General features: G+C 41.6%; 1 protein-coding gene across 3 annotated transcripts; it reads left to right on the plus strand.

Moving 5' to 3' along the window:
- Nucleotides 1–186: 186 nt before the first annotated feature.
- Nucleotides 187–13,810, plus strand: kdm2ba (lysine (K)-specific demethylase 2Ba). 3 transcript variants are annotated; one of them, XM_089119469.1, is made up of 10 exons: nucleotides 187–550; nucleotides 6,434–6,700; nucleotides 7,182–7,325; nucleotides 7,604–7,690; nucleotides 8,137–8,484; nucleotides 8,569–9,575; nucleotides 10,337–10,500; nucleotides 10,586–10,747; nucleotides 10,843–11,061; nucleotides 12,430–13,810. In XM_089119469.1, exons 1-10 carry the CDS (start codon nucleotides 494–496, stop codon nucleotides 12,618–12,620), a joined length of 2,646 nt encoding a protein of 881 aa, XP_088975595.1. In that variant the 5' UTR covers nucleotides 187–493; the 3' UTR covers nucleotides 12,621–13,810. The 3 variants fall into 3 exon arrangements, with proteins under 3 accessions (XP_088975595.1, XP_039519424.2, XP_039519425.2); XM_039663490.2 differs by having other exon boundaries at nucleotides 231–550; nucleotides 8,167–8,484; XM_039663491.2 differs by having other exon boundaries at nucleotides 231–550; nucleotides 8,176–8,484.
- Nucleotides 13,811–13,928: the final 118 nt, after the last annotated feature.

Genomic DNA, 13,928 nt, shown 5'->3' on the forward strand with positions numbered 1-13,928 from the left:
CAATCAAGCCCAAGTTAACCGATAACTTCCTGTATTTGTAAGAGGAAGACAACATCAGACCCTGTGAATCACTCACAGAGCGAGACCTTGCTCTCGAATGGTTATGTCAGTAGTCCTTTTGTGTGCAGCAGTGCCGCCCCTCCCCCTCTCAATCTACCACCCAGACCCACACAGTACAATGTGTGCTCTTTGTAGGCAAGCCTGTAACTGGACGCCAGGTGGTCTGTGATTGGCTGAGTCGAGGCCCTCTCTCCCCCGTCTTCTTTTTCTGGTGCATATGCATGAGATAGCAGGCTGGTGTGTGCCTGTGCAGCTGCTTGTTCCAGACAGGAAAAGAGAGGGAGAGAAACAGGAGCGAGACATTGGGGAAGGGTAAAGGAAGAGGAACAGAGAAAGGAAATCGGCTGAGGAGACCGAGGGCGACTGTGATTGGGGGGTTTTGGTAGCCATGTCTATTTTCTGTTTGTCTGGCTGGCTATGAGATCAGGCGGCCATGGCCATGTCACTGAGCGCCGACGATGAGGATTACGACTCGGACACAGCCGAACAGGTCAGCACACTCTCTCTCTTTCTCCACATACACACGAACAATTAGCTGCCTTCTCAGGTTCCCTTCCTTGTAGCACCATGCCCACATTTTAAACAAGGCATGTTTTTTTTCTCCACCTCCTGCTTTCTTCACCTTCCTTACCATCTTTCTTCTCTCTCTGAAACAATTAGTAGGACAGTGTGGACTACTAAACGTGTAGTAATAACACTGGAGAGGTTTCCATACGACAGGAAATAAAACGCATACAATGAGCCTGAGCTTCTGTCTTATTGTTGGTCTCCATTAAGCTTCAGCTTTCAGTTTTGATTGGTTTGACACATGCATGCTTCCTTCAGAAAGATTTGCATTAAGGAAAAGAGCATGTTCCTGTTACTTTTCCTTTGTGTTGTTTGGATGTGGTTTTCACTTGTTTGTCTCATTTGTTTGGTTGGGAGAGCTGAAGTGTTGTAGATGGTAGACTTTTTGGGTTGTGATGTACTCTGACTTTCACACATGTGCAGGGTTTTTAGGGAGTGAAACCTGTATTGAAGGAAGACTAAAGTTCCTCTTAAGCAGCAGCATGACTGGACATGTGTTGCCCTTAAGTTCCCTTCCCATGATGCATTGGTGCTTAAATTGTTTTCTAGGAAATGGAGCATCGTGCTTGGTTTGTTGTTTTTAAGTGCAGGCAAAATCTAGACTGCATGGGAAACTGATTTTCTTTTGCACCCATTTGAAAGGTTAAAAATAATTAGGGACAGGTTAACACAACATGCTGATTTGTGCAACAGTTATGACTAATATATAAATTAGTCATAATCACTATAGATAAGTCATATAGAACACATAGACATAAACATATTTTGGTAGCATGCACATGATGATCACCTATGCTCACTAACAATGTGTACACTTCAAATATCTTAATCCCTGTTGTGATGTATAACTGGGTCTTGAATCTTTAAAACAGTTTCTTTGGCTGTTGAAGACTGGGGGAGGGGAGGTGTGTGTGTGTGTGTTTTTTTGGGGGGACAATAGAGGGAGGGGGGATGCCTTGCTGCTTTTGGGCCCCCTGTCTGGGTTCATCTTGGGTAGTCTATAAGTCAAATTATACTAGACTCTTTTTGGTTTAAAGGTGCGGCCATTTTAGTAAAAAATAATTAGGGGTTAATTTCACTGACTATTTGTGAAAAAAAAAAACGGTCTATGTGTGAAGTGGTTGTGAATGTACAACATAAGTACAGTGCATTTCACTCAGAAGTCGCTTTCAAACATAGCAACTTTCTGTCTATCCAGAGTGAATCAACCTGACCAATTGGAACCCATTGCAAAATCTGCATAGGGAAATCTTTCAGCTTCATATGAAATGGATTAAAATGACTGAATTTCTTAGAAAATTGGATAAACACCGCCAATGACTGCACCTTAAAGCTTTAATTACACAGTGCTCTGATCCTTAAATATTTGTTTCTTCCGCAGAGCACCTCAACAAAGTTCAACATGTTTTCATTGACTTGGTCATCACTATTGTGCAGAAACGGTAGTTTTCACTCTTCTGCAAGATCACTGGTTGCAATGAGGCCTTATAATTGGGCATTATAATTGGCCAAGAATTAGACATAATAAACTCTCACCCATGCCTAATAACATATTCACACACACTGTAATTATGTTTCCATTGGCGTGTACATGGGAGGATGTGTGGATGATCTCATCTACAACATGAATGAGTGTTTTAGGTGAATAGTGTGTTTGTTTGTGATGCATTCAAGTCACATTAGCCCCTTTCACACAGAGATTCCGGAAAATACACGGATAACGTGACCCGGCATTTGTCCCGGGATTGTTTGATTTCGGTTCATTCACACTGCCAGTGATTTGCCGGGATCTGTGAGTGCGTTCACACACAACCCATAAAGATCCTGGAAAGACACGTGACGTCAGGATGAGACGTGTAACTTGCGCGTCGAAAGCATGTACACGAGTATACCGTTCCACAAAGCTGGTGAAGATCTCAGCTTCAGTGCGGATAGTGAGGAGCTCCTGGTCTCTGCTTCGTTCCAGTTTGCAGACATTTGTTCGTCCTTTCTTTGTTGATGAAGAACACAAAGTTTCTTCTAAGAGCGACAGAGTCGCGCAATGGCACGAGCATCATCACTATGACACAACCTTTACTGCATTGGTCCTGGCTTTTGTTCACACATCACACGTTCCGGGACTGATTCCGGCAATGTTACTACTGTAGGTCTCCAACCCAGCATGGATGCCGGTATCAATCCCGGGTCGTGTTTGCATTCACACATAAGGAGTTCTGGCAATTTCTCGGCAATTTCCCGGGATCAACGCGCTCTGTGAAAGGGGCTATTGTGTGACCAAACTTCATTTCCCATCATTTTTTTTGTGGCAGCACATTAAATAAAATCGTTTGTATGGACATCACATTATTTCCAAACTCATAAATGGGATCTTCCCACAAGGGCTTTAATGCCACGGCTCCGCAACAGATGATGCATGTGGATTTTCCAGAATGGAGAATAATAATGGGTGGAAAAAAAAACATGTCTTGGTGAATTTGAATGTCCTAGCCTTGAGGAGGAAACATGATGTCCTTAGGTGTAGACCATTGTGACGGAATGATTCCTTCAAGACCCAATAGCAGATCATAGATTGAAGACTAATGATTGGTGGAATATTACAACCAGCCTTCAGAAGACAGTAGAAGGAATGAGGCTCCTCAAAAAGTACAGTCTCTGCTATTAGTTTATTCATGTTTGCTGGACTCAGAGGTACCTATGTCGATAGATCTAGTTCACATCCATTGATGTTGCAACATATAATGTAAGAGTAACTGGAGAACATCTGAATGAGCTGGTGTCTGATCTAGTTTCAGCTTCATCAGTCTAAACAGTCGTTTGTTTGAGGTAGAGATTATGTATTAGATCCTCAAACATGTGTATCCATTGGACAGCTAATGAATACTGGCTACGAAAGAGCATTCTTTTTGAAAGGACTATGTTTCATATTGGGTTCCACACTCGGACAGCAGGAATAGAGGTCACAGCTGTGATGTATCACTCCAAAGCACAAAAACACTGTTGTACTCTAATAGTAAGCATTCTTATAGTCTGCAGTCTGTCCCGCTCTGCAGTTCCCTGAATCTGTTGTGATGAAGCATAGTGGCAGGCAATGGTTGTGTTCTAGTTGTTTTGGTGTGAATGAAATGGTGTCGTATGGAGGAAAACTGTATTTTGCAAGGGCAGGAATACCTCAACGGCAGTATTTGCTTTCAATGTCTAAAACATCCCATTAGTATGGATATAACACCATTGAATAGTGCTTCTATTTAGTACCTCAGATCTCAGATGAAATGCAACTGGAAACAAAATCATAAAAAAAGGATGTTAAACCCAATCGTCAACCACTTCCCCCTTCTGAGCCAATTAAATGTTGAATAGAAGTATTCCTTCACTCCACCAGTCAGCAAGAACTGCTGTGTTGCCATGGTTACATTGCAGAAGGACAGACTTCCAGTACTGCACTGCAGTTTTGTGCTTGTGTTGTAATGTATTTATTATCTGAGCTGAGGAGGCAAGACAATGACACTGTGTAATGGAGAAAGCTGATATTAGGATTATTTTAGAGAGGATGATGATGATGCTAATATCAGACATGGTAATTTTAAGCAAGATGCTGGACAGTGGGAAAGAAAAATGCAAGCTTGACGTAATAAAGAACAAATTGTTCTCACACATATGCATCTGTAACACCGGGTACCAGTGTAAATCTCTTTTCTCCTTTAAAAAAAAACCCTTTGCTAAATCTGTAATTGGATCGTTAGTCACTTTGGATAAAAGCATCTTCTAAACTTAATGTAAATTAAGATTAAATCACATTACTATGCAGCATAATTTACTCACCTATGAAAATGTAAATGTCTACCTAATGCTAGTTTTCAGTATATTATATTATGCTATGTTATGGGATATCTGGAAACACATTTTTATCTTGATTTGTCATTGTTGTAATTTCATATATAGAAATAGTAGTGATTGCACCATGGCTCAGTGAGTCAGAGATTAATATACAGTAATGCTAGACCAGAGTCCTGGACTGCACTTTCTGTATTTGCAACTAGGTCATATTTTAAATATTATTACGAGTCCAAAGTACTATTGCACACAATCTCCTCTGTAACCAGAGCAAATTAGCTGAAATCCACCATTGCTGCTGCTTATTATTCAGTCATCCAAATAACAGAGCAGCATAATTAGCTTTTAAATGGGTTATATTTCAATAGCTGAGCTGCATTTGCAACTCAACAGAGCTGTAAATCTCAAGGGTGGAAGAATAAAGAAGATTATTTTGATTTGAAGCATATAGCGCATAGTGCTGTAGATTCATACAGGGATGAGGGACTGGAAAGAGCTTTGAAACAATGGAGAGCTGTATAATATTTGGAATTAAGTCATACAGGAGAGCACCTGTGATAATCAACATGTATTCTTACCAGTGAGCTAATCACATTTAAACCAGTTGCCGGTGCCAAGCAAATGGTATAAAGGAGACCATGTTAGCTGCAGCTATGCATTTTTCTTGTTAGTTTAGCAACATTAAAGGGGTTTTCCTTGAGCTTTTGACATCTAAGAGGTCATCATGTTATAAGAATATCCTGTAAGTTTCAGAACTGAAAACGTCCTTGTTAGTACAATAAAAGCTTTTATTGACACCAGCCTCTGAAAACGACTCGTTTTTCAAAGTGGGGAACTATGACGTCAAAGACGATAAAACACCACCCCTGCAGAAGAAGATCAACGCCTACTTCAACACGGCCGGTTTAGCCCCGCCCACCGATTCGCCCATTGCACACATAGCTAAATAACATAGATGCCTACCTCGTGAAGACAAACCGGATCGAGCTACCGAGCAATACAGAATATTGTGCAGAGCCTGGTTGTGGAAGAAGACCGTCACTGCATAAGCTTCCTCTGGATTCCAATAGGACTGCATGGATAAACTTTATTTTTAATGACGTTCCACTCCAGCTGATGTGGGTAAAAACATCATCCGTATGTTCGCTTCATTACACTGAGGATTGTTTTGTAAACAAGACTGGATTTGCAGACCGATTAAGAGTAAAGAAAGAGTAAAGAACGGTCCTGTGCCGTCTATATTGGATCTGACAGGAATTGTGCAACACACAGACTCTGGGTCGAACATGTATGGGCGAATCATTTCGGTTGCCATTTTACAACATTGGACGTTTTCAAAACAATTTCCCCCAAGTGCATTGATGGGTGAGTTGAAACTCATTATAATATGCAAAACTGTTATCCACTCACAGCAGTGGGCATTTACTTCCAAGTCTTCAGTGCGAGACTCCCATAAAAACCGAGCGTTTTTCAGCTAGGCTCAAAAGTTGGGTACAAAATAGCCTATTACTTATTCATTTTGATGTGGAAACGTCAGAAGTTGACCTCAGACAACAATAAAATAAAATTTAAAAAGTCAGTTCATGACCCCTTTAAACCAATAGCCAACTTAGCTTATTAGCATCCAACAATACAGCAAAATTAGGTGTTTACTATAGTTTACAATGTTAACCTCATATAGAACCAGCTCATAACACAATTCTGAACCATTTCACCCCTGTTCCCAGGTGTCTAGTACAATTTAAAATGGCATGTTTGAAATGCAAATGTAAAACAAAACACTAAATAAAAGAATCATCAAAATTGTCAGATTGTACTTTTTAAAGCATGTTGGAGATCCTTCTGTTTTAGGCCTCAAATTAGCCTTTGGACTGGAGCCGGACCCTATTTTAGTGTTCTATGGGAAGCAGTTCCTCTGCATAGCTGTTTTCTATATTAACTTTATAGTTTAATTTTCATTCTTTTTTTCCATTAGCAACGGCTTCCCAATAGACCCAAGCCTAAAATGGCTGCATCAACAGCAACAACTCCGGCAGCAACCACGTCTTCATCCACTGCTACAGCGGTCAAGCTGCCATCCAATCGAACCTCCTCTGGAGCTCGCCGCAGGCGCACACGATGCCGGAAGTGCGAGGCATGTGTGCGGACGGAATGTGGAGAGTGTCACTTCTGTAAGGACATGAAGAAGTTTGGAGGACCTGGACGAATGAAACAGTCTTGCATTATGAGACAATGTATAGCGGTAAGAAACTCAATTCAAACCAACACTGAGATGATTCATGAACCAAATGGAATTCATTAAATCACAACCCCATTTCAGAATTTTTTCCTTGAGAGAAATACATTTTTAGACTCAATTAGATTTAGGAACAATCTTTGTGAGGAATCTACTTTAGCTAGACCCTTCAATTTCGTTGAAATTAAGGTATTGGAATTACTTCATAGAGCAAATGAATGAGGAACTGGCAGATGTAGAGGTAGTTGTTGGAGATGCATCAATACACACATTTAGTTATTCATCAAACTGAGATCCAGAAGATAAGCCTGAACTTTGCAACCAAATTAAGTTAACTGTAATTCAGTTGAATAGTCCTTAAATAGAATAGTCTGTAAAAATGTGTTTACCCAAAAAGGCATGTGTTATTTTATTAAATTCATGTTGTTTTAACCACAATTTTTCAAAAATGTTCTGGATGTTAATATGTTGGCATGTGGTTCCACAGCCTGTGTTGCCGCACACAGCAGTGTGTGTGGTGTGTGGTGAAGCCGGTAAAGAAGACACACTTGATGATGAAGATGAAAAATTTAACGCCATGCTCATGGAGTGCTCCATCTGCAACGAGATTGTCCACCCAAACTGCCTAAAGGTCAGACTGACCGCACCCTAACCTAACCACTGACTTAAGACCTGTTCTAAAGTAAATGGAATGCAGTGTACACTGTGCTCTTTTGTTTTGCGTGGGCACAAACGGAAGGAAGAGATTAGACTGAAGTGCATGTTAGTGGGTGGCTCTGTTTTTAACACCCTTTAGTTCCCCTTTAGTGTGTGGAGGTGTAATGTATTCACATTACTTGGCTAAAGTGTGTCTTCATAAACATTCTTAGACATCTCTTCTGCTCTAAGTTCGGTCTCTTGCCTATACAGGTAAAGGATGCAGCCGGGGTAGTAAATGATGAGCTTCCTAACTGCTGGGAATGTCCAAAATGCAATTATGCTGGGAAAACTGGAAAAGTGAGTATTTGGGGAACAGCAGTAGTAGTTTGGTAGTATAAAAATTGAGATACAAAGATTAAAAAAGTATATATTAAAGTGTTTATCAAAGTCCTTTATTATGAGCTGTGGTATGCAGTGATATGTTTTGGAACTTTTTTCATTAATTTCATACTTTTTGAACCAATTGCCTCACATATTTAGTTCCTGTTTTAGTTTCTTACAAAAAGCATTAAGTATCACTCAGAATTACAAGGCCATAAGCAAACTGTCAAACTAGATCTATATGCAAATAAAATGCAAATAGTTGTGTTGTGATCATTTTAATTCCGTTAAGTAACTGACAGGTTGCCGAGCTCTTTCCCTTTATATAAACTCTGAAATGTTTTAGCGATTAAATAGGAAATGTCATATATCATACCAATTCATGCTTGTTGAACAGTTTGTAATAATCATAAGGTATAAAGTTGTCTTTTGTATTTTCTTGCCACTCTTTGGCCTGCAAGCAAAAACGGGGCCCAGGCTTCAAGTACGCATCCAACCTGCCAGGGTCCCTTCTGAGGGAGCAAAAAGCAGGTCGTGACGGTAGAGAGGAAGGGGACCAGATATTGACAGGTGCAGCATCCATCAAAAGGAAGAGTGAGAGGGAGGAAACTCCCAGACTGAAGACTGAGGATCTGCCCTCACGTCTACCCCCACTCTTGACCCCCAGTGGCCTGCCAAGACCACGATCCGAAGTTCCCAACTTTTTGAGAAAGAAGAGGAAGTTATTTGATGACGATGAAGAGGAAGAGGAGGCTAGTGCTAAAAAGAAGGTAACATTTACGCAGACAAGCATTATTTGCATAAACAAATCTGCTGTAGTTTTGCATTTAGTAACTTTGTTGACACATTTTTAGTCGAAGAAACCCTGGAGGTCTGAAGAGCCTTTGATTCCCAAACTCTCTCACATGAGAACAGAAGAGGAGGAAGACAACTCTGATGAGGAGGAAGACAGGCAGGAGAAGCGAGAACCGCCTCGTCGTTCATTTAAGAAGGACTACAGCACAGTGAGAAAAGAGGAATCGCATGAAGAAGAGAGACGGGAGGAGAGAGATTCACCTTTCAGATCCCTAAAGGAGTTTAACACCCTAAAGAAAGAAGAAGACCAAGAAGAAGACAAAGACGAAGATGACGAGGAAGAGGAGGATGAGAGTAATGGCAAAAGAGGCAGGGACAGCAGCCCTGCACTGAAGAACCATTCTTTATCGCTTGAGAGTGACGCATCGCGGTGCAGCTCCCCAAGGGCAGGGCCGAGCAGTGAAGGCAGTGAGACGCAAGAAAAGGCACCACGTCCTCGGGCGAGGCGACACCGGCGGAAGCCCCCTAACCGCCAGCTTAGCGCAGAACTTAGCAAGCAGCTTAACATGGAGATCCGTCGCACGGAGCATTCACTGGCCAATGAGAACCAGCAGCCACTCAAGAGTGAACCCGAGGACAGCGAGAACGAGGAACCAAAGAGAGGCTTACGGAACGGGACTACAGGGAATGTGGGAGGAGGAGGTGGAGGAGTAGAAAGGGGAGCAGGAGGAGAGGGAGGGGGGGAGCGACCACACTTACGAGCAAGGGAGATGAACGGGACGTCTTGGGAGCTGCGGCACTTCTACCCTCCTCAGATCACCCCTCTTGGCTTGAACCGCAGTTCACCTACAGTCAGGCCACTTCCTGCACGTTCCCCTCCCAAGTGTGTTCAGATGGAGCGCCATGTGATCCGGCCACCTCCGATTTGCCCTCCACCTGATAGGCTACCACTAGCCGATGGGCGTAATCACATTGCGCCCAGAGAAGCGTGGTTGGCTATCTTCAGTCACTTGAGCCATCGTGAACTTTGTGTGTGCATGCGCGTGTGCAGGACATGGAATCGCTGGTAAGAAAACCCTAAAGACTGGTTTACCTTTTCACACCTCAAACTTGAGACTTATTATGTCTGGCCCTGTCCCAAATGTCAGCCTCAAGTATTCTGGTCCTTCTCAATTAGTTTACACTTTGGTCACATTATGTTGCAAGGACAGTTTAGTTTAAAGTGTTTCCCAACTCTACTCCCAGTGGCACACCAGCAGAACACATTTTCGAACTCTTCCTATTCAAACATTTTCAACTCATCAGCTCCAAGACTCTAAGACCTGAAATGCATGGATCACATAATGGAGACATCCAAAATATTTTCTGTTGTTGTGCCTTTAGGAACAGTGAGGAATACTGGGGTAGTAGACCATTGAAAAATCCCAATCTCAACCATGAAATGACAAATAGGACACCCTACAGCAGGGGTGTCCATTCCTTCTTGTGGAGGGTCACCTTCCTGCAGAGTTTACCTTCAACCCTCATTAAACACACCTCAACCATTTACTCAAGATCTTCAGGACTTCCAAAAACTTCCAGGCAGCTGTTTTGGAGCTGACTGAAGCTAAACTTTGCAGGAAATTGGCCCTTCAGCAGCAGGATTGTACACCGCTGCCCTGCAATCTCATGGACTTAAGAGACATGTGCAAGCAAAGGCCATGAGAATTGGAAGTACCATTTTGGGACAGGTCCTATACAATTATTACAATGGCATTTTATAGTTGGCCACTTTTAGAGCTGTTGATTTGTGGTTTCAATTAACATCTTTTTTATGTATCTGTTTAGGTGTTGTGACAAGAGATTGTGGACTCATATCGATTTGAAGCGCTGTAAGTCCATCACACCACTCATGCTGAGTGGGATAATTCGCAGACAGCCCATCACATTGGACTTGAGCTGGACCAACATCTCCAAGAAGCAATTAAGCTGGCTTATTAACCGATTACCAGGTCAGTGTTCATGTGAGCAAGTATGTAGATCCACGTCATCCAAATCTGTGCAGCTATTACTAAATGCTTGTGTGTTTGGATACAGGACTGAGGGTGCTCCTCCTATCAGGCTGTTCATGGGTGGCCGTTTCGGCTCTCTGCACATCCAGCTGTCCTCTACTGCGTACTCTAGATCTGCAGTGGGTGGAGGGGCTCAAAGACCCCCAGATGAGGGACCTACTATCCCCTCCAACTGACAACAGACCAGGTATGATACAACACTTCAGATCGATATGTGCAACTCCAAGACCCAAGATATATACTCTATAGTGGCATATTCTCTAATTTGGCTTTCTCTAACAGGTCAGATGGACACACGCAGCAAACTACGGAATGTTACTGACCTGCGTCTGGCTGGTTTGGACCTCACGGACTGCTCTCTGCGTCTCATAATTAAAAATATGCCTCTACTCTCCCGTCTGGACTTGAGTTACTGCAACCATATCAATGACCAGTCAGTAAACCTGCTGACTGCTGCAGGGACCACCACGAGGGACTCCCTAACCGATGTCAACCTTTCTGGTAATTGCACGGTTTAAATATTTAGTCACAAATCCCATTTGTAATACTATCCTGGACCAGTGCCCAATTTTGAACTGTTGTTTCCACCAAAGATCATTTGGATTCTTATTTTTCCCTTAAGGCCAATTCACACTGCTCCAACACCAAAAGATATGTTCACTGGGTTTGATTGTGTCAGTATAGCCCCTTTAACACAGCGCGTTGATCCCGGGAAATTGCCAGAACGCCTTCTGTGTGAACGCAAATACGACCCGGGATTGATACCGGCATCGATGCCGGGTTGGGGAATTGCCGGAATCAGTCCCAGAACGCGCGCTGTGTGAACAAAAGCCAGGACCAATGCCATAAGGGGTGTGTCATAGTGATGACGCTCGTACCATCACGCGACTCTGTTGCTCTTAGAAGAAAGTTTGTGTTCGTCATCAACAAAGAAAGGACGAACAAATGTCTGCAAACTGGAACGAAGCAGAGACCAGGAGCTCCTCACTATCCGCGCTGAAGCTGAGATCGTTCACCAGCTTTGTGGAACGGTATACTCGTGTACATGTTTTCGACGCGTACGTCACATGTCTTTCTGGGATCTTTACGAGTTGTGTGTGAACGCACTCACAGATCCCGGCAAATCACTGGCAGTGTGAATGAACCGAAATCAAACAATCCCGGGACAATTGCAGGGTCACATTATCCGTGTATTTTCCAGAATCTCTGTGTGAAAGGGGCTTGTGTTACCCCTGTTGGTGTATGTTGCAGTTGGTCTGCGTATGTTTTCACCAACTGAACATGTTTAATCTGCATTTGTTAGTCGTAGAATGTCTTAGCAGTGATGTAATGGGGCCAGTTGCATTAACTGCTAAGACTAGTCTTAAAAGTTAGACTGTTCATATGTTTTTCAAATCAGTTACTTAAAAATGTAGATTGGTCTAATTTGACAACGAAAAGTAAGCCCCTGGTTGATTGTCGGATTGGTTGAAATCTGATGTCTGCAGTGTGAACTGGTCGCGAACCAAAAACATTAGCAGCTAGCGGGCAAGAAAAATCAGCCATCGCTTAAAGTTTTCAAAACAACAACTCAGTCTGGCTACACTGACACAAAAAATTCTCTCATTTTAATCAGTGAAGCATCCAATGTGTGCAGGTTACGTCATTTGGCTCATAAGATTTGTGGGCCTGTTCAGAGTGAGATCTCAGGCACCGCCATTATTTCAGTATGCTGTGGGGACCTATGAAAAAAAAAAAAACTTAAAATGTTAAACCTGTGTGCCATAGGATTTGCATTGGTTTACGTAGGACCATAGGAGTCTAATGCTGTAAAACTCTTAATTCCCCCTCACTGATTACTGATCTCTTCTTTCTGAATTCTCTCTTTAGTGTGCAACAGGGTCACTGATCAGTCACTGAGTTACTTCAAACGCTGCGGAAGCATCTGCCGCATTGACCTGCGATTTTGCAAGCAGGTGAGCCGTCAGGCATGCGAGCGCTTCATTGCTGAGATGTCGGTCATTGTTCCCTTCAAACTGCAAGAGGATAAACTGCTCCAAAAACTACACAGCACCCCCTAGTGTCTGGGAGGAAATGAACACCAGTCTAAAATGATACCATGTATCAGGTGCACTCATGTGTTCGGACTGAAACTGAATTCATTTCGCACACTTAAAAAAAAAAAAAGCACTGCAACACGTATATGTGGACAAAGCGTTTAGCCTTCTTTCAAACTGGGGAGAAGAGCAGACATATTGTACTTAAAGGCACATAATTCTGCTCCTATTCTGAATGGTGTATTTTAATGATGATGGACTTTATTCTTCAAATTCTGTTAATCTTTAAGAGGAGATTTATGTGTTATTACCAGGAAATTGTATTTAAATGGTGGTGTAGTAGAAAGCAGAGGGGTATATATACACACAACATCCATATACTCACTGGATACTACTACACACACTTAATCAATAGAAAAGAGTGAGTAAGCATGATTGTACATTATTCAAAATTCAATTTTTTTGTACAAAAGATGTATCAGTTCAGATTTCTGTGCTATATTTGGTTCAGTCCTGATATATGTATTGTTCTTTATTTTGTTTTTTTAATATAATGGAATTTTTAAATATCTCTGTCCATTTTATGTAATCAGCTTTGGAATGCTCCAGTCTGATTTTTTTCAGATGTTTTGACTGCTTTGAATTTCAAGTACTTGCTGTTCTTATCTCAAACAGGTATAGAAGTGGAATTTGTTATTATGAGGTCTATTTATAAACCAGTGCCATATTCCATCTGTTGTTTTACAGTTGTAACAGGCAAGACATCAGTAGGTTATATTTCATAGCTATTCCTGTGTAGAGCTAAGCTCTACAAGTGTTAGACCAAACAAATTACTGATTATTTAATCTTGTTAACAAGTAATTTGTTCAGTTCAACATATAAGGTAGTTATGCATTTTTCCCCATGAGGTAAAAAAAAGACTTTGCTGAACCTCCATCTAGTATTTGTCTGAGATTATCATGTGCTTTTTATTCCTTCCACAGTGATTATTATTGTAAAATGGTAACTGTTATGATGAAAGATGATTTTAATGGTGTGTATTATTGTGAGTTTTGTCTCAGGATATTTACTGTCAGAAAGAGGGAGCCTGCCATTTGATCTAAGCCACCATACTTGTACCACTATAAATTAAGGCATTTTTCGCCATCTAAAACAGTCTAATGTACATTCGGCTATTTATATTTGTATGTAATTAAAAAAAAATGTACCATGATGCATTTGAAAAGGGAAGTTATTTTTCAACCAAATGTAAATGTGCTTGTATTAGAATAACTTCAAATATGAAATTTAAAATGTTGTCGTGAAGTGCCATTAGCAATCTGTTTTAATCC

Source organism: Pimephales promelas, chromosome 14, assembly GCF_988280905.1.
Source record: "Pimephales promelas chromosome 14, fPimPro1.hap1.1, whole genome shotgun sequence".
NCBI lineage: Eukaryota > Metazoa > Chordata > Actinopteri > Cypriniformes > Leuciscidae > Pimephales > Pimephales promelas.

Bases quoted from the DNA above. Each gene is read 5' to 3' on its own strand.
- kdm2ba (XM_089119469.1), top strand. From the start codon at position 494: ATGGCCATGTCACTGAGCGCCGACGATGAGGATTACGACTCGGACACA. The intron at 551-6,433 runs GTCAGCACACTC...TTTTTCCATTAG, and splicing joins ACTCGGACACAGCCGAACAG to CAACGGCTTCCCAATAGACC. The intron at 9,576-10,336 runs GTAAGAAAACCC...GTATCTGTTTAG, and splicing joins TGCAGGACATGGAATCGCTG to GTGTTGTGACAAGAGATTGT.